Here is a 22,037-nt window from a genome sequence, read left to right on the forward strand (position 1 = left end):
CACATACGAGTTAAAAATCCGGAAGTAAAAGCCCAACTTGCTCTTCCCAAAGATAGAATAACTCAGATCCAACCGAAGAAAGGCCTATAAAAATGTTTGTCTAGTCGTGACTAAAATCGAACTTATGGTCTTTTTTGGAGCCTATCATTATGGAAACAAACGCCATTTTTACATGTTATAGAGGCAGAAACGAATATTACTATATTGATTTATTAAGAATCGCATCAAGACTATAAAAATATTACGTAAGTTATTTATAACTTGCATAATATTATAATATATTAATAGTGTTATAATAATCATAAGTGACATGGAGCTAAAAGTTGTATGAAATTTCTGCAGATGGAAATAGATCCCACATAACCTGACATGAAAACTAAATAAAACAAATCAAACATCTTTATTTTATTACCAATGACCCTAACTATTACAAATCTGTAGTGTAGCCGGCGTCAATAAATTTTTTTAGCCGTCACAAACTTTTGCGTTTATGGATACAAATGATTCTGACGATCTCTGACATTATGACATACACCAACGCCACCTCTTGTTACTGAACCTAACCAGTATTATTTTCCGAAATACTCTGGAGTTCTACAATCAATTTTATTTAAGTTGACTTAAAAAAAATTTTAGTTTGTGTGGTGGGGGGTAGGGGGGGAAGCTGGCTTTTGTACACTAAAGATCGACTAACTTGAGAACGTGCTGGAAAAAAAGTTTTTTTTTTTGGGGGGGGGGATAGAAAAAGTTTTTGTAATCGGCGACTAAAAGTGCATAATGCGGCTTGCTTTTATTATTATTATTATTATTATTATTATTATTATTATTATTATTATTGTTTTTACGTGACACCTCCAAGGAGTCTAAAGACTTATCGTGGGAGGGCACACTGCTCTACTTCGCTAATATATCTCATCCTCTCCACTACTACTTAATTCTCCAACTACGACACTACTACCATCAACATCATCTATCACGCATCATCATCACCAACAGTATTTTTTGTCTATAATTGCGTGTGTTCTGAAGGCCGATTGGTCTGTATGAGGGATGAAAAACTCGAGTTTCTTGGAGAAAAAACCCTGCTACCACCGTATGAGATCAGCTAACTCACCTTCAAATGAGTTTCCCCTCGTCACGACGAGAATCGAACCCAGGTCTTTTCCAATCGAAGGGCGCAATGTTCCGCTATTCTCCCAATTGCGTTACGGCAGCTACGACAGTCTATCATTTTGAAACCAGAAGGCGCGTGCAGACTGGCATAAAAAGATAGAATATTAAAGAACAATGAAATATAAAACCCATAAAAGCTTTTCCCTTTTTAAATAATAGTTCCAAATATATATTATTAATATATGTATTTGTGGGTTTTTATACAGGTTTTATATTTTATTTATATTTTTAAAAATTTTATGGTCCTTTTTCAGAACATATAAGTGCAATACAACTATAGGATTTTTTTATAGGACTTTTATCCACAGAAGATTTTAGATTAGTCGGTTTTGGGGGGGAAGACAATAAGATTTTCTCCCTGCGGAAAAAATGCTTCATTTTGATCCTACAACCCAACAACGACGACCATAGAATAAACACTCACATGTTAGTGCATGTCGCAGGATGCGTTCAACCTGTTGATGATGAGAGGTGAAGTTGGCCATCTGCTGATTTCCAGAAAATTAGGACTTTAGGCCTATTTTTTTTTTCGAAAATCAGTTGGCAGCTAAAAGCAATACTGTGATTTATTTGTTCGAATAGAACTTGTTGGAATCTGCTGAGAATGCTTTGATTGATTTCTAGTAGATACTTGCGAGTCTTATTGTATCATCATAATAGAAACAGTCTTCACTTGGCCATTAAAAGTGTTTAATTCAGCATAAAAGAGTTATTCGAAAGGGGAAAACAATATTCTCATCACGAAAGTAGTGCAGTCATATATTGTGCGCTTTTAGACAATCCGTTCTTGGTTTAGGATACAGTATTATATCACGGATCAGTGTTTGGCAGAGTGGATATCTGCATTTTCGAAACAACAGATTGTGGGTTGTGAATCCTACCATAGCATCGATGTTTCTAAATGTCTTTTGTCGTAGCTAATTTTCATCTCCCAGTTTGAAACTAGCTTATTGAGGAGCTGAAGTGGCTTGCTAAAGTATAATATTGTCAATAAAGACACGATAAAGTTAGAATTACAAGACTGTCTTATCGTAAGCCTATCTGCTGCACTAAATGTAAAATAGCGATTTATTCATGAGTTGGGATTCACATAAAAGATTATGTATCTCATATCATCATCTTCTTTTTACCCTCATTTACCTTGCGGTGTCGAGTGGGTTTATTAATCATCGGAACTCAAACCGTTCACAGGATAAAGTGGTCAGCCCTATGCCCCGGTGTAGTGTTGAGTTCTCAAGGCCGGTTTGCCTGCTTGCGGGAAAACCCCCCCAGATAAACTGGGGGGAAAAAACCTACTGAAGGATCTTCCTCAGCTATGGCTGAGGAAGATCCTTCAGCTGCTCACGTCACCGACGGGAATCGAACACTCCTTCCCCAGGCATATATGGTTGCGAAGCGTACAGCCACTAGTCTAACCGCGCGGAAGAAGATTATGTATGGCTTTGCAAATATTATTTGTCGTTATATAAACTTCTATTTTACCTGCAGGTAAGAAGTGCTAGTAAAACTACGTGGCCATGAAGAACAAGAGGACCTCGTGGAATGTGCCTGCGTCCAAATTTGCTGTCAATACTGTCAATCCAATTCGATCTATTGTGGAGAATCTCACGCTTACTCCCCATCCTGAAAAGCAAATGATTGCTTTATCTATAGGTAGGATTATTTTTTCAATATAATGTTTAAATTTAGGTGGCTATAAACATGTAATGTATAATATAATGTTTAGCTGATACCAACTTCTTTTACACATGCTGGCCACTGAAGTAGAAACGTATGTATGTGGAAAGTTTTTTACCTTGGGTATAATATACGTTAAAGATACCAAGCTATTTTAATTATAAACCTGGTTTTAATCCATTTCCCAAGTAAGCAAGCAGACAAGTAAGTGAGGTTTGCGCTTGCAAGTAGTGCAAGTCTTAGGCAACTCGTGGTAAAGGTGGAATATGATCTGATCACTATTCATGTGCTTTGCATTAAGGGTAAATACTAAGAATAGTGATCAGACCTTATTCCACCTTTACCACGAGTTGCCTAAGACTTGTACTACGTGCGGGTCACCCAGACTTGCACTACTTGCAGGCGCAAACTTGACTTACTTGTCTGTTTGCTTACTTGGGAAATGGATTAAAACCAGGTTTATAATTAAAATAGCTTGGTATCTTTAACAAGCACCTTGTGGCAACTTGCATAAGTAGAATTGATAAGCTCTGTATTATTTAAACCTTGGCATTTCAGGGTCTGCCTACTCACTGATGAGACCTCAATAAAGGTTGAAACCGGTCTGGGTTGTGACCACCACGCATAATGTATAACATCATACATCTCCTAGGAGATGTGTTTTACATTTATGGGAAATACTAAGGAAAGGGATCAGAACTTAATCCATCTTTACCACGAGTTGCCTTCGTGTTGCACCACCAAGAGTTGCCTTGGTATTGCACCACCACCATAAGTTTTGAACTACGTTCAGGCGCAAACTTGGCTTACTTGGGAAAAAGGATTAAAACCAAAGTTATAAAATTATTTGGTATCTTTAGCATATATATATATATAGACATTCGACTGCTAATACTGATTCTCTTCAGAAACACCTCTTCAGTTTCAGAAATACCCATGCCATGAATCTGAACTCCGCCTATTGGTTGTAGACCAGAAACGCTATCCGCTCGGATAGCGTTGAACCTTGAAAGATGAGATCAATTTTTTTTTGGTCAAAAATCAGGATTATTTTTTGTCGAGGCCTTACTAATTATCTTGATAGTTTAACATCATAATTAACAATTTTTTTTTCTCTCCTTCCCCTCTCGAAGACTAGAATCTCTTCTCTTGAAATACAGACAATCTGGCAAGTAAACCTAATAGTGATGACTAAAATAAAGAGCCAAAAGGCTTCAAAATTACATAAACAAAGTGGATATTAGATCCAGCAATATTTCAAAGCCGAATGTAAAAATTGTCCAAGCCTTGCCCATGGTACTAAATATATGCTAAAGAAAGTTAGAGCCAGTATGTTTTCAGGCATGCATTGACCAGACAGTCGTCATAGAAGAGTTGAATATTTTACTGAAACTTTCATAGGCAACTCGTGAATGCCGAGGAATTATTACTGCAAGCTCTCTGGTCAACTCAAAACTTTCAAGTTTCTACATTCGGCTTTGAAATAATGCTGGATCTAATATCCATTTTGCTTATGTAACTAATAGTGATATAATATTCTAACACTCTAACCTTCACTATCAAAATACTGCAATAACGACATATTAATTAATGCTTTTTGCTCCTTAATTATTGGCATACTTATAGTCTACCAATTAAATTTGCTACGCAAGAACAGCAGTTATTATTAGATTATATATTAGCATGTCCCAGTTGGCAATTAGCGATGCGAGACTTGAGTGTTTCGTCAAAAAATTTTATAGTTCTTAATATTCTGAACTCCCGTATACCTGCAGAACAGTAATTTTAATTAAGTTTTTACATTTGGCTTTCCTAATTAAATGTCTTTTGAATACATTTTATTATTATTATTATTATTTTTTTTTTTTTTTTAGAATTGCGGCTACTTCCATCACTGTAATGATTTTAATTACGTTCTTATAACAGAACTCCTCTAATCTTTTTTTGTTGCATAAAATCTTACGAAACATATACTCATTGACATATATGTTTTTTTTTTTTTTTTTTTTTTTCTGATGAAGGTGATCCGACAGTTTTTGGCAATTTGGAACCATGTGAAGATATCACTGAATCTGTAGTGGAAAGTATCCGATCAAAAAAATTCAATGGTTATGCTCCAAGTACAGGTGAGTGTAATTTAAATGTATCGAACAAACAAGCTCATACATTGATTTGTTCAAATGGCATTTACATTGTTCAATTATTTTTCGTGAAAGAATTTGTTCCCAGCACCATCTTTTTTTTTTTTTTTTGTTTTAGCCTTCTCTATTTAGATTTCGTATTCATTATCATTTACCAACTAATAATTATTAATTCAGATAGAGACATTCTGTCGACTGCATAGTATCGAAATATCCTTATTATTATTATAATATTTTTTTTTTAATGAAATTCCACATGACTTCGTAATGTAAGATGATTCCAACGAAGGTCCATGCATTGATTTGTTAATGCAGAGAAGCTTAACGGTAATATTTCGTTCTGTAAAGTTCTACCACTCAATCGACCAATTATTACAAACCGCAACTACCATCATCTACACTAGCGCCATCTACCGCCCACCACAACTAGTATTTTCACAGACAATCACAAACATCCATGCCCACGGCGGGAATCGAACCAGCAGCCTTTTGACTGGAGAGCGAATACGCTAGGCCAACCAGGCTGGCCAATTATTAAAACAATTTGTGCATAGTCTGCTATTTTTTTTACTCCAATCATTCTTTTCTTTCTTAAGAGATTATGAATGAGGGGATATATATATACAGCCTGCTTTTACTTTTAGTTGAGTGACTTTTAGCAATTTTTGTTTAAAATTAAAGGTCATCATTGTGACTGTCCATGTTGCAAATCAATTCTGTTTTTTTTTCTTGGTTGTTTTTTTTTTTTCGTTCTATTACTCCATGAATCTAGAAAAAAAAATCCTATCCTTACATGTTTTTTATTATGTTGGGTGTTTTGAAATATTTTAGTTACACGCTGGAGTTCTTTTGTCTCGCGTTTTTTAAATCAATGTCCATTTCCGGTTCCTGAAATATCGAATAGAGCCATATCGAAACAACACATATTAATTTCCATTTTTTTTTTTTTTTTCACAAAGAAAAGCAACAGATCATTCTTAGTCACGTGATTATCTATTTTAATGCTATCGTTGTCAACTAAACCAACATGAAAAGTAACATTAGTTTGCCATTCATTGGAGAAGGTAATTTTTTTTCCCCTGCATTTTTTGGAACACCATCTCAAACGCCCAAACTATGAAGTCAGTCACGTGATTCCAAGCAGAAACTCGCCGATTATACGAAAGTCTTCTTAAGATTTTATTCGGAAGTTGGTTTCCAACCATAAATCGCCAATTTATAGTTGAGCGCGATAACAATTTTGTACACTCTGTATTACTTGTGGATAATGAAAGTTTCTAACGAATTTCGTATCATTCACCTAATTTTGTAACGAAGTGAATAACAGAACTTGCTAACCTCAATGAGTCGCACTCCAGTTTCGCGAGAAACTGAGTCGTAAAATAGCTAGGACACCTTTAATTTCCGAACATCTGTCTAGTTTACCTTGTGATAAACATCACAAGGTAAATTGGATCCCTTGAGGTACCGTGGATCGAACCCGGGGCCTTAATATTGTCATATTAAGAAAATAATCAAGCTACCTTTCTTACAACAAAAGAAAGAGATTTTAAAATTAGCTATTAATGTGATACAGCACACTCAAAATATAAGCGAATCACTTCTATATTACTTTTTACAGGTTTTGAAGAAGCCCGAGAAGCTGTTGCAAGACATTCTTCTTGTTCAGGAGCACCACTTGAATCGAAGGTAAATCAAACAATTTTGACTAGGATTCCATATTCGGTACTTGCTGTCCAATTATGTTCAAATATCCTCGAGATATTATGAACACATCTGTATATCATTTCTCTTTGCACAAGATGAACTCACTTTATTATCTAAAAATATTCTTTTGGACTTGAGCATATGAATTAAAAACAATACGTATTATGAATAGCTATGCAGAACGTCATGATTTCAGAGTATAGTATTTCTTTCTTATATCGCTATACGAAAAGAAAAAAAAAAAACTGGAGGTGCCGGGGATCGAACCCGGGGCCTTTCACATGCAAAGCGAACGCTCTACCACTGAGCTACACCCCCATCTTTCCTAAGGATTATATAAATAACTAATGAAAGTAATCAGGTGTATTTGGGAAAAAATTCTCTAGTAATAAAATTAATTAAGGGTGGCATGGGATTCAGAAAATTGATTAACAGGGCAAAGTATATCTTTAATGTTATCAAACAACAGAGGATTTTATGCATTTACTTAGAAAAAAATTATTTATATTTATCCATTTCAAATTTACGAAAAGCTGATTTTCCAGAGACTGCACAACCCCTGCAACCATCGTTATTTATGGCAAGTGTTAAATCAGAGCTGGCATCAGTAATTCTTCCACTTAAAGGTGCGAGGACCAATAAAAATTCATTTATTTTAGAATCAACTAAGTAGCATTATCATCTTCTTCATGCATATTCTTTATTTCAGTTCTCTGACATTGTTTATTTCCCTTCCCCCTTTTTTTTGTTGAAGTTATTACCTAAATATGTTTAAATTCCAATATTGAGAAATATCGTCACTTTTTGCCACCATGTTAGCATATTGTTGTTACTGGCAGATTTAAAAGAGTACAATAGGAACGCCCCCCCCCCCCTCCCATCTAGTAATCAAAATAAAATATTGAAATTTTTTTATTAAACAGCAAACACGAAAGAATGGCTGTTATGTTTTTAAATCATTTTTTGAATATAATATAAACATTTGATTTTAATTTGATTAAAAATTCAAAATGAATGTTATTAGTAAAAATTAAAGTTTCAAGTAAATTATATTAATAATTTTTTTTTAAAAAAGCTAAGTATTTCTGTCACACTCCTTCCCATTCATCAGTTGCCCCTTCTAATATTGCCAATTCCTTTGCCCAAAACTTAAGCTTGGATTCACACTGACTATTAGGTCAACGGCCTTTCGTTTCGAATCCACAAAAAACGAAAAGGAAAAAAAAAAAGATCAACTGATTTTTTTTATTTATTTAGATAGTTGATGAGCGCTAAATCACTGTTAGTTAATACTTATCTAAAACTATTCAGCTTTCACAAGAGATCGCATTATTTTGTCTGTTAGGTCAGCGCGAGGCAAATACTAAGATGGCCTACCAACAGAATGTTGCTTAGCTTCAGTGTACAATGTTGTAAACAATATATTTCACTTGATTATAAACATGTACGCTTTCTTTCTTTTCACACTATATAAGAATAGGTGTCTCCAAGAGATATTCAAATACTATTAAATAATTACCAAAGACGAGACAGCTACTGCCATCAAACGGGCAGGATTTGCGTTTAAAAAAAATCCGTAATAAATAAAGCCATATCACGTATTGACACGTATTGGTATTTACTACTAAATGTATGTGGTTAAAAAAAAAAAAATGTCACGTGCTACCGTGATGTTAACTAAATAAAGTTGATTTTAAATTTATTTAACGATCCGATATTTTTTCTGTCCAAGAAAACGACCAGTATATTATGTAGAATATAGCGGACAAAGAATATTTAGATTGAGTTATCAAAACAATAATTAAAATGCGGGGGGGGGGTGAAGAACGTTTCTCAAAACACCAAAAAGCAGAATATTGGACCTTTCATATTTGCAGTTTTACTTGAGTTTTTTCAAGGGAACGATAGAAGTATGAAAATGTAAATATACATCACGCTTGTTTACTTCACTTTATCAGTAATAGATTAACTACTCTCTGACATTTCTCCTCTGACGTCAATTATCCTAAGAACTCTAAAGGCAGGAAATTATATAAGAAATACAACACTGTTAAGAATTCAAATTAATGACACATAACACATAAATCTAAAGAAAAGAGCAACGATTGAAAATAGAGAAAATAGTGTGAATATATTAAAATTGTGTGGTAGCGCACTCAGTCATGGATTCAACTAGCCAAAGAACAATATTGTTCATAGAACACAAAGTGTTCTTTGTACACAAAGTTATTATTAGGTGGAGTATTGTAAGTTCGCCTTTTAGATAAGTTAGAGTAACATCTTCAAAGAGAACAGACCCGTGAATATGTAATGCACGTCTTCATTCTGAGTCGACAACGTATAGCTAGTTAATCCTTCTTCCTCTTTTCAATCGTTTTTCTTTTCTTTTAGATTTAGATTTATGTGGTTCATGATTCCAAATGACATATGAATATGTACAGAATATGCTTTCATATCTTAAAGGTACCGGATAAGATAAGGTCAATCGCAGCCGAAAGGTTCAATTTTGAAGGTTACATTAGTTTAGGAACGTATGATGAGGTCACTGTTGTGATCAGGAGGTTGCATAGCTCAGCTCCTTATAGAGGTCACAAGACATTCCGCTATCTTAGAACTAGGAACTTGTGCTCAGAGGGCAAATAAATTCTTATCGAATCAGGGCAATCACTTCGATTTGATAAGAATGTTTATGGTATGAAGGAAGTAGTGTTACAAGGATCCTCTAAACCATAACTACCTCGCATAGTGAATCACTTTTAATTGTGAAATATGATTTAATGAACTTCCTAAATTAAAGTATGCATATTAGTTCTTTGTAATTATTCTTATATACAACATTCACCCAATAAAATAAATAAAAAAATATTAATTTAATAACTTGGTAGTGAATTGTTATTCATTTTACAACTAAAGTTAGGTAATTATGGACTGTGTATGTATTCCAAGAGTATACTCACCTAATGCTGGATTCATACTGTTGTTCTTTTAATATGTACCTGGTAGTGCTATAAATCTGGTGAATGGGTAGAAATATGAAACTTGCATATTTGAACAGTGATTTCCCAGACAATCAGTTATCCTCCCAAGCAATATGTATATAGATGTTTTATACGTTAATTGCTTTACATTCATCAATGCAATAATTTAACATTTATCATGACCGTATAGGTACAGTATCATGAATGTTTGAACAGTTCAGTTACAAGTAAATAGGTAATATTTACATCATTTATATTGTTTGTTGATGATGATGATGGTTAGACTCAATGGTGTCCTCTTGTGGCCAAAAAACTTGACTCATAAACCTAATGTATGCCATGATATGATGTTTAATCTTTATTTCTATAATTTGCTCGTGTGTGTGTGCATACGCTGTTTGGTTTATCAGTTTTTCGGGGGGGGGACATCAATTTCTGAGAGGATAAACTCTGAACATACTTATATGATCGACTAATTCACTTTCATTTGAAAATCATTTATCTATGTTCCTGGCCTGGCGTTTCTAAAAATGCTAGTATAAGATGATATGCATATTAATTTCACCATCAAAACATAAAGGATCAAAAACTAAGGAATCCCACTCATGGTGAATGGCTAAAATGACAAAAAAAGTGACGTGTGATATACGCTACATCAAATCAAATTTTTGGTGCACAAGTATAAGTTGTGGGACGAAAAGCGCCACTGAAAGCTTTACGCTTGACATTCTGATGCATTTTAACAGCAATATGTATGCATTCTTATTTATTTTGACTGACACAAATATACAATAAACTGTTTTTCCTGCCTCATTGGCATGAGTAAATTTATGGAAGAGAACAGTTTAATGTAGTTCGGCCAAAGCCAATTAGATTGAACTGTATGAAACTACAAGCTGAGTGATTGAAGAGATCTTTCGAATTCCAACACTGTTTATAGAATATCAGCCAAATAGTATCTTCTATACAAAATTCTGAGCTGCAAAATATGGAAACTTAATCTCACCAGGACCTCAATCTCAATCCTATCGAACACAATTAGGATGAATTCGATGGGATTGAGATTGAGGTCTTTAATCCTGTAGAACTTAATGGTGAATTAATATTCTGTTTACATAATTTTTCATGTCTTATTCTTTTATTTGTTCAACTAGAACCATGCTAGATGGCTTAATAATTTATACTTCTTATAGGATGTCATTCTGGTCAGTGGTTGCTCTCACGCTTTGGACTTGTGCATTTCGGTTCTAGCCAATCCTGGACAAAATATTCTTATTCCCAGACCTGGTTTTCCTTTATATCGTACACTCGCAGAAGGACTAGGTATCGAGACCAAATTTTATAACCTCTTGGTAAGTAAATCATATATTTGAGACCTAGTTATTTATCTTAGATATTCATTTGAAGAGTGTCATTAATTACTCTATGTTTATTTAATTTTGCTAAATACCTGCAAAACTATACCTAAAAGTAAACAAGGATAGAAATGAAACCAGTATAACACTTTCATTGTTTATATTATCCTGTTGACAGCCAAATTAAAATGGTTCGGATGAATTTACTTGAACTGTATTTTTATTTCAAAAATTTTGTTTAAAAAAAAAAAAAAAAAAAAAAAAAAAATATATATATATATATATATATATTATATATATATTTTTTGGTGAGTTAGCCGGTCTACGAAAGTAGGTTTTTTTGCACCCGGAAACTCAGGTTTTTCGTTCCCCAGAACAGGCAAACCGGCCCCGTGACCACACACATCTACAGACATAGGACACATCGAGAGGCCTAACCACCTTATTCTCGAGGCAGTTGCGGTTTCGAAACGTAATAGGCCATGTCTAATAAGAACGTCACAGGCCACTAGGGCCTAATATACGCATAAGGAGGAAGAGGAGAAGTCTTCCTTTGAGTGGTTTAACCTTATGTTTCCAGGAACATTGCAATCAGGCTGCACAAGCGCCGATAGTAGAATATTATTTTAATAAATCATCACATTATAATATAACTAATTTGCGGCATTTAAAATATAAATAACATTTTTTCAATGTAACCTCTAGCCAATAGTATAAGCTTTCCCAGTGTGTTCTTCTGAGCGGTTTGGCTGTTTCGTGGGACAAAAAAAAATCCTGAGTTTCTAGGAAAGAGAAAACTTATCTTCGTGCATATCTATTATAAAGTTTTTTTTGCGCTGTAAATGCAATTCAAACTAGACCATTCATAGGATATTAACCTTACGAACTGGACTAGGTATCCATTTTAAACCAATTTTGGATTCCTTCTTTTTATGAATTTAATTCACCTAGTCACTGTATCCACCTCATATAAATTTTATATATCAACATAAATTAATAAGTTGTTAATATTTATGAATCTTTGTTAAACAATCTTAATATTTTATAATATAAATAATTTAACACTATTATAATCAATTATTAATCGATTTATAACTTGTTAGTTGAACATTACTTCGCTCCCCTTGATATAGTGCTTGTTCAGAACTCACTGACATAATATATTAAGTTACTGTAGAAGCCATGTTTTCGATATGGCCTTGAGTTTATTTACCATTATAGTGAAGGTGACCTTTGTTGCGTTTTTGCTTCCTTTAAAATAAATAGAGAGTAGTATAGACATTGAAAAAAGGGTAGAGGCTATACATCTCTGATAGATTTTTCAGAGACGAGCACAGTTTGGAAGAAACAAGATAACTTTTATGTAATAATCGTATGTTTCCTAGATTACACAACTAATCAAGTTTCGTTGCAACAGAATTCGAAGGTGATTAATAAATCTCCTCTCTAGCAATAATGTGGGAGAAAAAAAAAATCATCGGATGATTTCATATCCTAAACGTTTTCAGACGACTTATGACATCAGATGTTTCTTTGCTGTAAACATTGCTGGAAGATTTCATATCTGCTAGTTGCATATCCAATTCCATCTACATTCTTATTTCTTGTCTCTGTACAAGAAAAGTTTAACACTTATTAAACTAAACAATAAACATTTTATTCTTGACGCTTTCCACAGTTAAAGATAAGTTGTGGATCTTTTAATTTATTCGAACTTTTCATTTAGCTAAGCGTAGACACCAGTTCTGCAAATCTCGTACATTCTTATATAATTTTAATAATCGAACCCACATTAGATGGTTTCCTTACCATAGCTGGTAAGGATAGTATTCAACGTCAACTGATTATTGGCATCGAGCTACCTTCATAGGTTGCTCTGTTGGAGAGACCTAAATTTAAATGTCGTCTAGGATGCCAGCAATCATTTTCATAGAGAACTTTTCAGTTGAAAGTTTATAGAAAAGATACTTAAATATAAAGAGCTAATAAGCTTCATTTCGGCGATATAGAAATTTAAATAATATAGAAAAGATATTCCTCTCCTGTGAGAGAGGTAAAACTTCTAGATAACACCTAATTAACAGACATAATATATGCTTTCCAGTCACAATTGTTTCGTTCGTCATTTTAAATTAACGACTTTTTTGTTTATGTGAATTCCATCCGCGTGAGTTATAAAAACTCCCGTGGATGGGCTAAGAATTATCTTCGGTCCAATCACGTCACCTCAAATATACTCCATAGAAGTTTTTTAAGCCACTTCAGGCCTCCAATAAGAAGGGTAATGGTCTCACACAGGATGATGAAATTCATCTGTCACCTAGAGACTTTCATAAAACATCCAAGCCTATGGTGGAATTCGAATACATAGCCTGTTGGTTACAGAGCTCCTCTAACCACCTGGCCAACAATGCCGGCAAACGTATTGCAATTTTGCAATTGCAATTCATAACGGATAATAAAATGAAAGATTAGAGAGAGAGAGAGAGAGAGAGAGAGAGAGAGAGAGAGAGAGAGAAGAAAGATGGTTTTATGGGGTTTGTAGTTGGACTGTGAAAAGATGTTAACAGCTTAACAAAATAAGAGTTATTATTATTATGTCAGTCTCCCCGAGACCCGACATTGACACACTAACCATTATTTACACAATACCTTCCATATTTCTCCTTAAATTCATTCACAGTTGAAGCATTCGCAATCACCTCTGGCAAAGCATTCCACCCATTCACAACCCTCCAAGTAAAAAATCTAGTCCTAACACCCTTGTTAACCACACTCTTACACAATCTCCAGGGATGGCCCCTCGTTCTCTCACTTCCTGCACTGGTCTTAAAAATATCATCAGTATCAATCCTGTAAAATCCCTTTAACAATTTAAATACCTCTATCATATCTCCTCTCCTACGTCTATCAGCTTGTTTTTGGAGCCCAGATCATCAATCTATCCTCATAGGGAACATCCCACAGACCTGCAACAATCTTTGTAACCCGCCTCTGAATCCTCTCCACCACTTCCGCATCACCAAGAAATCCTGGCGACCAGATCTGCGCACAATATTCCAAATGCAGCCTTATAGAGTGGAACAATAACCTCCCTATCCCTACTTGTTAGTGTGTTCCTCAACAACCATGTAATTTGATGTGATGTGTTTGGCAATCTTTGCAATATGCCCTTTAAAGTTAAGTTCTCTGTCCACAATAACTCCCAAGTCTCTTGTCTCGTCAACTTCTTGCAGTTTAGTTCCGTTAATATAGTAAACAGCATGTGATGTCATCCTCCCGAAGTGCATCACCTTACACTTAGCCATGTTGAACTGACAGCCATTTACCTTAGTCCATACCGTTAGCCTATTTAAGTCATCCTGTACGATATTTACATCATTTGAATTGATTATCGCTCTTCTCAATTTTGCATCATCAGCAAACAAGTGGATATATCCATTCAAGGTAATTCCAATATCACTGATGTACAAATTAAACAATAAAGGACCAAGCACTGAGCCTTGAGGTACACCAATAGTCACTTGCCTTTTCCTGGACTCAGCTCCTCCGTAAACCACTCTTTGATATCTGTCCACCAGCCATCCTTTAATCCAAATCGCCATCTTCGGATCCATACCCATTTGCTCTAATTTATGTAACAGAGTTCCATGTGGAATCCTGTCAAAAGCCTTTGCAAAGTCAAGCAGTATCACTGAGTAAGGATTTCCTTTATCCAACTCCACTGTTACTTTATTATAGAAAGTAAGCAAATTACCTAGGCAAGATCTACCCTTCACATGTTGCCCCTTATAAAGTATCATATTGCTGTCCACCTAGTCCTGAATTCTAGTTTTTACCAATTTCTCCAAAATCTTAATCACCACTCCAGATATATTGATTGGTCTATAATTTGCAACCTCAGTCTTAGAGCCTCCCTTGTGCAATGGAACTATTTTCCCCTCTTTCCACTCTATTGTCACTTTACCAGAATTGAGGCTTAAATTAAACATCCTGGTTAGAGGAGTTGCTAATTCTCTTGAACATTCTCGTAACACATGGGCCGATATGCCATCTAACCCAATGGCAGTGTTAGCATTAAGGTTCTTTAATATATTAAGCACCTCAATTTCGTCTATCTCTAGACTCTCATCAGCCAATGGCACATTTGACACGGCACTATCACTACCTAGATGGTACACGTTTACGAAATGATCACTAAGCAACTCAACTATTTGATTAGCTTCTGTAATTTCCCTACCATCAACACTTTTTAAAGTAATCTTTCCATGGATATTCTTCCTTTTACTAGCCACATAGCGAAAGAACTCTTTAGGATTTCTTTTGGATTCATCAGCTAGTTTTTTCTCATAATTAGCTTTGGCTTTCCTTACCATACAGGTTACTCTCTTTGCCTGTACCTTGTATTGCTCATTGGAACGCTCATCACCTTTTTCTTTATACGTCCTCCACAACCGTTTCTTTATCTGCAACTCCTGTTCAATAGCATTATTCATCCATTTTACTCCTACTTGATTTCTCCTTCTGACTCTGGGAATACAGTCTGATACAGCTTTCTTCAAATACTCCTTGAGAATCTCCCACGCACCATCAACATCTCTCCTCTTGAATTTCTCATGCCATAATACAGCTGAAAGCTGACTTCTCAGCTTGTCATAATCACCAGCCTTGTAATTCCACATATACCCATTCTTAATAGAATATTCAGCACATCTTACAATCTCCCAGGTCAAGACCACATGATCGCTTTCCCCAAGTGGAGACATTGTAACTAAATTACTTATTGACATGCTCTCCGATGTTATGACCAGATCTAACACTCTAGAATCTTTTGTCCCTTCCATCACATGCTGTCTCAGGTAATTATCTCTTAACAACTGTATAAAGCCCATTTCCTTTGTTCCTTGTGACCATTCCTCTCCCCAATCTATGTCCCCAAAGTTAAAATCCCTCAATAATAATTACTTGACCTTCACTCATCGTGCTAATTTGCCAATACATGCTATCTACATTCTCCCTTATTCCCCTTGGATTATAGCAACAACCAATTACATATTTCGCCTTGTTAATCTCTATCTCACACCAAACGGCCTCTAATGAACTGCCCTCTGCATACCTGTCACAGTGAGGTACTTCTATCTTTTTTGGCTTTAATGCTTCGTCTATCATTAATACCCCCCCCCATTCTGTCATCTCTGTCCTGCCTGAAAATACTGTACTCTTACATTCAATCCCAATAACTATATCATTCTTAGTTAACCAAGTTTCGCTAATTCCTATAATTTTTGGCCATGTTTTACTAAGTAATGACAAAAATTCTTCGCACTTATTCCTAATACTTCGAGCATTAGTATACATAAACTGCAATACTCCCTTCCTCCCATAATCTCTCTGTGTGCGAATTAGCCGACTCTGTATACTGTTAATATTCTGCGAACAATTAATCCCAAATTCAGCGATTAATGACCTTAGTACTATTTACAGCTGACTCTATCACCTGCCTCCCTAGCAAATCCCATTTCCCTGTTTTTGACCCTTTACTCTATCCTTTATCAATAAATATTCTAAATGGCAAGCTCCTAATCATTTAAGTGCAAATCATCTCTCTTAAAATACGCCTTCCTTTTATCAAACTCATCCCAGACATTCATAAAATGAATATTCAGTTTCATTTCTTTGCAAAACCTTTTACACAATCTTGACACCATTCCATTTACTATAATTGCTCATCTGTTCAATGTGTCACTATCAAATCGTGGTAGCAGACTCACGATCTTTCCACTCTCACTCTTTGCATTCATTACTATCATTAAATCCTTCAAATCCTGTCTTACAGAAAATCTTTCGCTACCTAGATCATTCGTCCCTATAACTGCAATAATCTCACTCACTCTATCTTTCTGCAATTTCACAGCCCCAGTTATATCCTTAATCTTTGACCCTGGATAACACGCTTTAATTACTCTACCATCCTTCACACTTTTAATTATAGAATTCCCATACAGCACAACATCTTTTTTGCTCCTTCTTAACTTGACATCGTTTATTCCCACTGATGCTTGTTTTTGTCCCTGATCTTCTCTCACATTCTTTAGTATATCATTCAGCAATCTCTGTGTATCTATTTCTGCATTATTTATTCCATGCACATATTCACTTCTGTCATTCTCATACCTTGTCATTCTTAATCCCCCCCCATACTTTCTATTCCATAAAAAGCATTAGAACATATTGGAATTCTGAAAGATAGACTATACAATTTGGTCCAATCAAAATTATAAAATATATTAGTCATTTAAAAATGTCCGTTCCTTTGTTTCGGGAGAAATTGCACAACACAGTCTACTCCACATGCTTCTATCAGATACATTGGGATATGGCTTGTATAAAACATGTATGTTCCCTATGAGACTGTTGGTACCTAACTGCGAAGTCTTGATGATCACTTAAACTTGGGACATTAGACAAACCAGATGTATCATCATATATTACACTAAAACTTCTGTGATTATACGAGTCCATTCATACAGGCAAAACATTTTATTTTTTTAAAAAATTTTAGAAGATGTGAAATGGACCGCGCAATCTTTTGTTTCTACCTTGACGTCAGATTCAAGGGGTGATACCATAGAAACACAAGATGATAAAGATGTTAAGTAATCTGGATTGACATCCCTAGCAAGTACAGAAGAAATGGTCGACTCAGATGATATAACAAAACTAGAACTAGAACGTAGAAGAGGGGGGTGGAGTCAGCGATGGATTCCAATTCATCAGAACAGTTTTCATACCAAATATAAGTTGTACAACTTACACACATGTTGTGAAAATTCGAGCGGAAACCTTAAACAAGTTTTTTGGATGCTGTGGATAGGAATGTTGTCCTAGGAAAGGTAAGAGATAAATGTCAAACCGAAAAGGAAAAGCTGATGTTGTCTAGGCACCTTGGTATTATAAAGTATAAAGAGAAAATAGGAAAGGAAAGGAGTTTTTTGTTTGTTTGTTTGTTTGCTGGGAGAAAGTGGTCAAGATCGAGTTTTAGTAATATTAAAACAAAGTGCATGAATAGTGTTTGGAGAAAAAGCAAGCGTATTAATAACTCGCTAACCATTTCCCGTCATATTTGTTCATTCAGTTATCATGGCCACAAGTCTATATAAAGCAAAACTGGGAAGGTGTATTCAAGGGGGTGCACAGAATTTCGAGATTTGAAATATTGGTTTTATTAATGAACTTTTCAAGTGTCATCGTATCCAGCATAATCCTTCGAATAGTATAGTTTTCGATAGTAAGTCACTAAAGAATACAGAGAGAGAGAGAGAGAGAGAGAGAGAGAGAGAGACCTGTCTAAAAGGCTTTTTTTTTTGTTCATTTTGTAAAGAACACATAACACTCTAGCCAGATAATTAGCAAATGTTCTTGATTATGCAATTCTTCACTTAAAAAGTTTATTGTAAACTTTTTCCCCTTGCTCAGTGGAGATTTGTTTCTACTGCTCTGTCAGCCTAATATGTTTCTTCTAAAGCGAAAAAAAAATTTTTTTCTTTCTTTTTCAGCCTGACTGGAATTGGGAGATAGATCTTGACGACCTGGAATCCCAGATCGATAGCCAAACTGCTGCTATCGTAATCAACAATCCTTCAAATCCTTGTGGTTCAGTTTTCTCAAGACAGCACCTGAAGAATATCTTGTCAGTGGCAGCAAGAAACTTCATTCCGATTATTGCAGATGAGATTTATGATAACTTTGTAAGTTTTTGAACCTTGTAAGAGTAAAATTTTTATTACGATGATCATTATATAAAATACAGTTTGTAAAGTCCCATTAAAATTATTAAATGAAATATTTATAAATAAGCAGTTACTGAGATCAACTTATGCTTTGATGTGTGACTACAAAAAATCTAAATTTTTCGGTGTGAATTTTCTGAAATACTAAAACAACACCAAAAAAAATACTCGCATTTCAATTTTATAAAATCCGTTTAGTTATTTTAACACAATCTAATCGTGCTTTCAGTTATTGCGATAGAAGGAATCTAATCTGTCTTCTACCACTATCGCTTGATAGGCAATTACTTGCAAAAGAAAGAACGGTTCTAGGAGTCTGCAATCACCCATTGGGTAGCGTGTCTACATTAAAAACTTGTTAATAATATATAGTGTATGTAATTTACAGATTCGTGTAGTAGCGCAGTTAGACGTTTTTGATTTTTCGTTTATAAACTAATACCATGAGTTCCTTTAGAGATTTCGTAAGACATAACAATTCTTAAGTTTAAACGATATTAGAATTCTTCTGTTAGATTCAGGTCAGAAACGGAGTGATAAAAACTCTGTCCTAATCACATTTGCAATAATAACAGATGTACACTAGATATACACCATATCTGGTGAATAACTGCTCTTCAGCCTACCGACTATGGTTTGCAAAGCAGATATACCATTCACTTGGTCAAACTGATTACTAAACATTAAAAGAATTGTAATGAACACAAACACACACGGATATATGTAGAGTACTGAAGTTTGTGGAAAGTTTTCGTCTAGCTATTTTTTTAAAAAAGTATTTCAAAGTTTTTTATTTTTTATATTTTGCAGGTATTTCCTCAACATAAATTCTACCCAATCGCTTCCCTTTCAAAACAAGTTCCTGTACTTTCATGTAGTGGGTTAACAAAGAGGTAAGGTACTTCAATTCTTTGTGCTCACCTCATAAAAATTTTTCATTTCCAATTAAGGAGATATCCGCTCAAAACATATAGGAATAACAACCTAAAAGAAGGGCTAAGCGTTTATTTTATTCACAGACTGTCTTTGATAAATTAAATTTATTTATTATTTTAAATTATTTTGATAAAATCGAATTGTTTTTAATAGTGGAATCTCGATTTCTTTGGTGCATTTACCATTTATTTTTTGCAGTTATGCCAATGTCACATAAAAATGTATTAAGTTCCTGGAGTTGGTGTTTTACTCGCATTTAGAATTAAATTTTGTTTCCTAATTGCGCCTTTTATAAAAGACGAGATGTTTCATAACAGCACCTGAAGAATATCTTTTCAGTAGTAGCAAGAAACTTCATTCCGATTATTGCAGATGAGATTTATGATAACTTTGTATGTCTTGGCATAATTATTATTACGATGAACATTATATAAGATACAGTTTGTAAAGTCCCATTAAAATTATCAAATGAAATATTTATAAATGAGCAAATGACATTAAAACAGGGGCACTCCTAAACAAAAGCAGGCAAAATAGCCGTAAAAATAATAGTTTTTAAGAGGAGTAACATAGGAGTTTTCCCAGAAATAATACCTATATTAAAATTATGATTTAGATTATCTGAAGAATATATTCCACACTAAACTGAATCATTCACTGGATGTAGTGGTTTCTCATTAATACATCCAGAATTTTCAGTTGTCCAGAATTTATTGCAGTGTGTGTATGTGTGTGTGTGTGTGTGTGTGTGTGTGTGTGTGTGTGTGTGTGTGTGTGTGTGTGTGTGTGTGTGTGTGTGTGTGTGTGTGTGTGTGTGTGTGTGTGCGTGCGTGCGACCGATTAAAAAAAATAAATAAGCCGTCCAGATTAAAATACACTGCATCACTCATAACGTCATTGGTGAGAAAATTATTGTCATTATAGGTGACCTCCAAAATCGTTCAGTAAGTCTGAGACGAAATTGTGGATCAGCAGATAAAGCTTTGCACGAGTTGCTCCTGGTGTAAGATATCATCTAACGTTTTTTTTTTCCCCCCTTGATTGCGCCCATCTTCAACAGCTGCGTTGCTTGCTACAGTTCTTACCGACCTTGGACTACCTAACTTTTCAAGTCTGTCACTGAGCCAGTCTTCTTTGGTGCTGTCAGCAGGTACTTACATATTGTGCTTTTTTTTTACAACGCACCTGTTTAGGAAACTGCCTTCTGCTGATTTGTCCATTTACCAATGATAATTTCTGACATTGCAGATTAACTTGTAACAGATTCACAAACATCTGGTAGAATATACAAATACAGGTATGGCATCTGACAGACCCTATAGTTAGTAATCTGTGGGGAAATTGTCTTTAATACTTAATATATTGCCTCACAATCTATTTCATTGTTAGTAATTTCAATTCAGTAAAGTGGCATTATCAGACAGTACATGTTGATGTCCAATTAAAAATTGGACATCAACATGTACCCGATTAAAAAAATACATCAAGGTTTTGTGGGTGTCTCTCTCTCTCTCTTCTCTCTCTATCTATCTATCTATCTATCTCTTTTTCTCTCTACAGTTCACCTCTGAAAGGAAATCAAACTGATACTTTTAAAATCTTTCTTAAACTTTTTTCTTAACGGACTATTAGGAGCTAAGGGTTGTCCGTTAAATCGCGAATCTTAGGAATAGTATTGAAAACAAAACACTTTCAGTGGTACACTATTAATATAAGAGTACAGTATTAATATATTAATATACGTACTTTAATGAGAACATTTTTATACTTTACTGAGGATTGGGCTTGAAAAAAAGCATCAAGTTTCAGTTGTTTTCCACGTTTATACTGTTTCTTAATAATTAATGATCGAAATTGTCGAAAATGTTTGTAATACGCAATCACCTCTGGATCTGAAGATGCGCCTATAAACGAGATGATGTCGTCCATGTGTTCTATAACCACCGATAGTTTTGGACCAGCTGGAACAGCTTCTTCTTCTTCTTCTTCTTCCTCGTTGTTAACCTCCTGAATCGCTCCGTAGAACATCTTCAGCAATCTTTTCCTGGCTGAAAATTTGGTAGCGTAGGTCGCCCCCGTCGGTGTCTAGCCATTGTTCAATGTCATTCTGACTTTTCACGGAATTCAGTTTCAAAACCTCTGAAATCTTATTCTGGTTCACTCCCGTTCAGTAACTTGGTCCGGCCATTAGCCAATTGTAGTCTTTATCTCCTTCCAAGCGGCAGCAAAATTAAAGATGGCGGACTTGTTGTTGTATGTGCGCAAATTTTGAAGTGTCTT

The 22,037-nt window shown here is 34.8% G+C and overlaps 1 protein-coding gene and 1 non-coding gene across 3 annotated transcripts in view; one reads left to right on the forward strand and one right to left on the reverse strand.

Annotated features, from left to right (window-relative positions):
* LOC150110198 (tyrosine aminotransferase-like) overlaps positions 1-22,037 on the forward strand; it is a 78,166-nt gene that overhangs the window by 33,185 nt on the left and 22,944 nt on the right. For both annotated transcript variants that reach the window (XM_090392146.1, XM_090392141.1), the window contains exons 2-7: positions 2,662-2,826; positions 4,872-4,976; positions 6,613-6,680; positions 10,870-11,028; positions 18,588-18,779; positions 19,632-19,714. In XM_090392146.1, coding sequence (XP_090248272.1) covers positions 2,691-2,826; positions 4,872-4,976; positions 6,613-6,680; positions 10,870-11,028; positions 18,588-18,779; positions 19,632-19,714 — 743 coding nt within the window. In that variant the 5' untranslated portion in view covers positions 2,662-2,690. The remainder of the gene's footprint in view (positions 1-2,661; positions 2,827-4,871; positions 4,977-6,612; positions 6,681-10,869; positions 11,029-18,587; positions 18,780-19,631; positions 19,715-22,037) is intronic.
* On the reverse strand, positions 6,945-7,016 carry TRNAA-UGC (transfer RNA alanine (anticodon UGC)). Its single transcript has one exon. It is a non-coding gene; the product is annotated as a tRNA-Ala (tRNA).

The sequence above is a fragment of the Typopeltis vanoorti genome, chromosome 1 (assembly GCF_054136105.1).
Source record: "Typopeltis vanoorti isolate ZY-2024b chromosome 1, IOZ_Tvanoo_1.0, whole genome shotgun sequence".
NCBI classification, from domain to species: domain Eukaryota; kingdom Metazoa; phylum Arthropoda; class Arachnida; order Uropygi; family Thelyphonidae; genus Typopeltis; species Typopeltis vanoorti.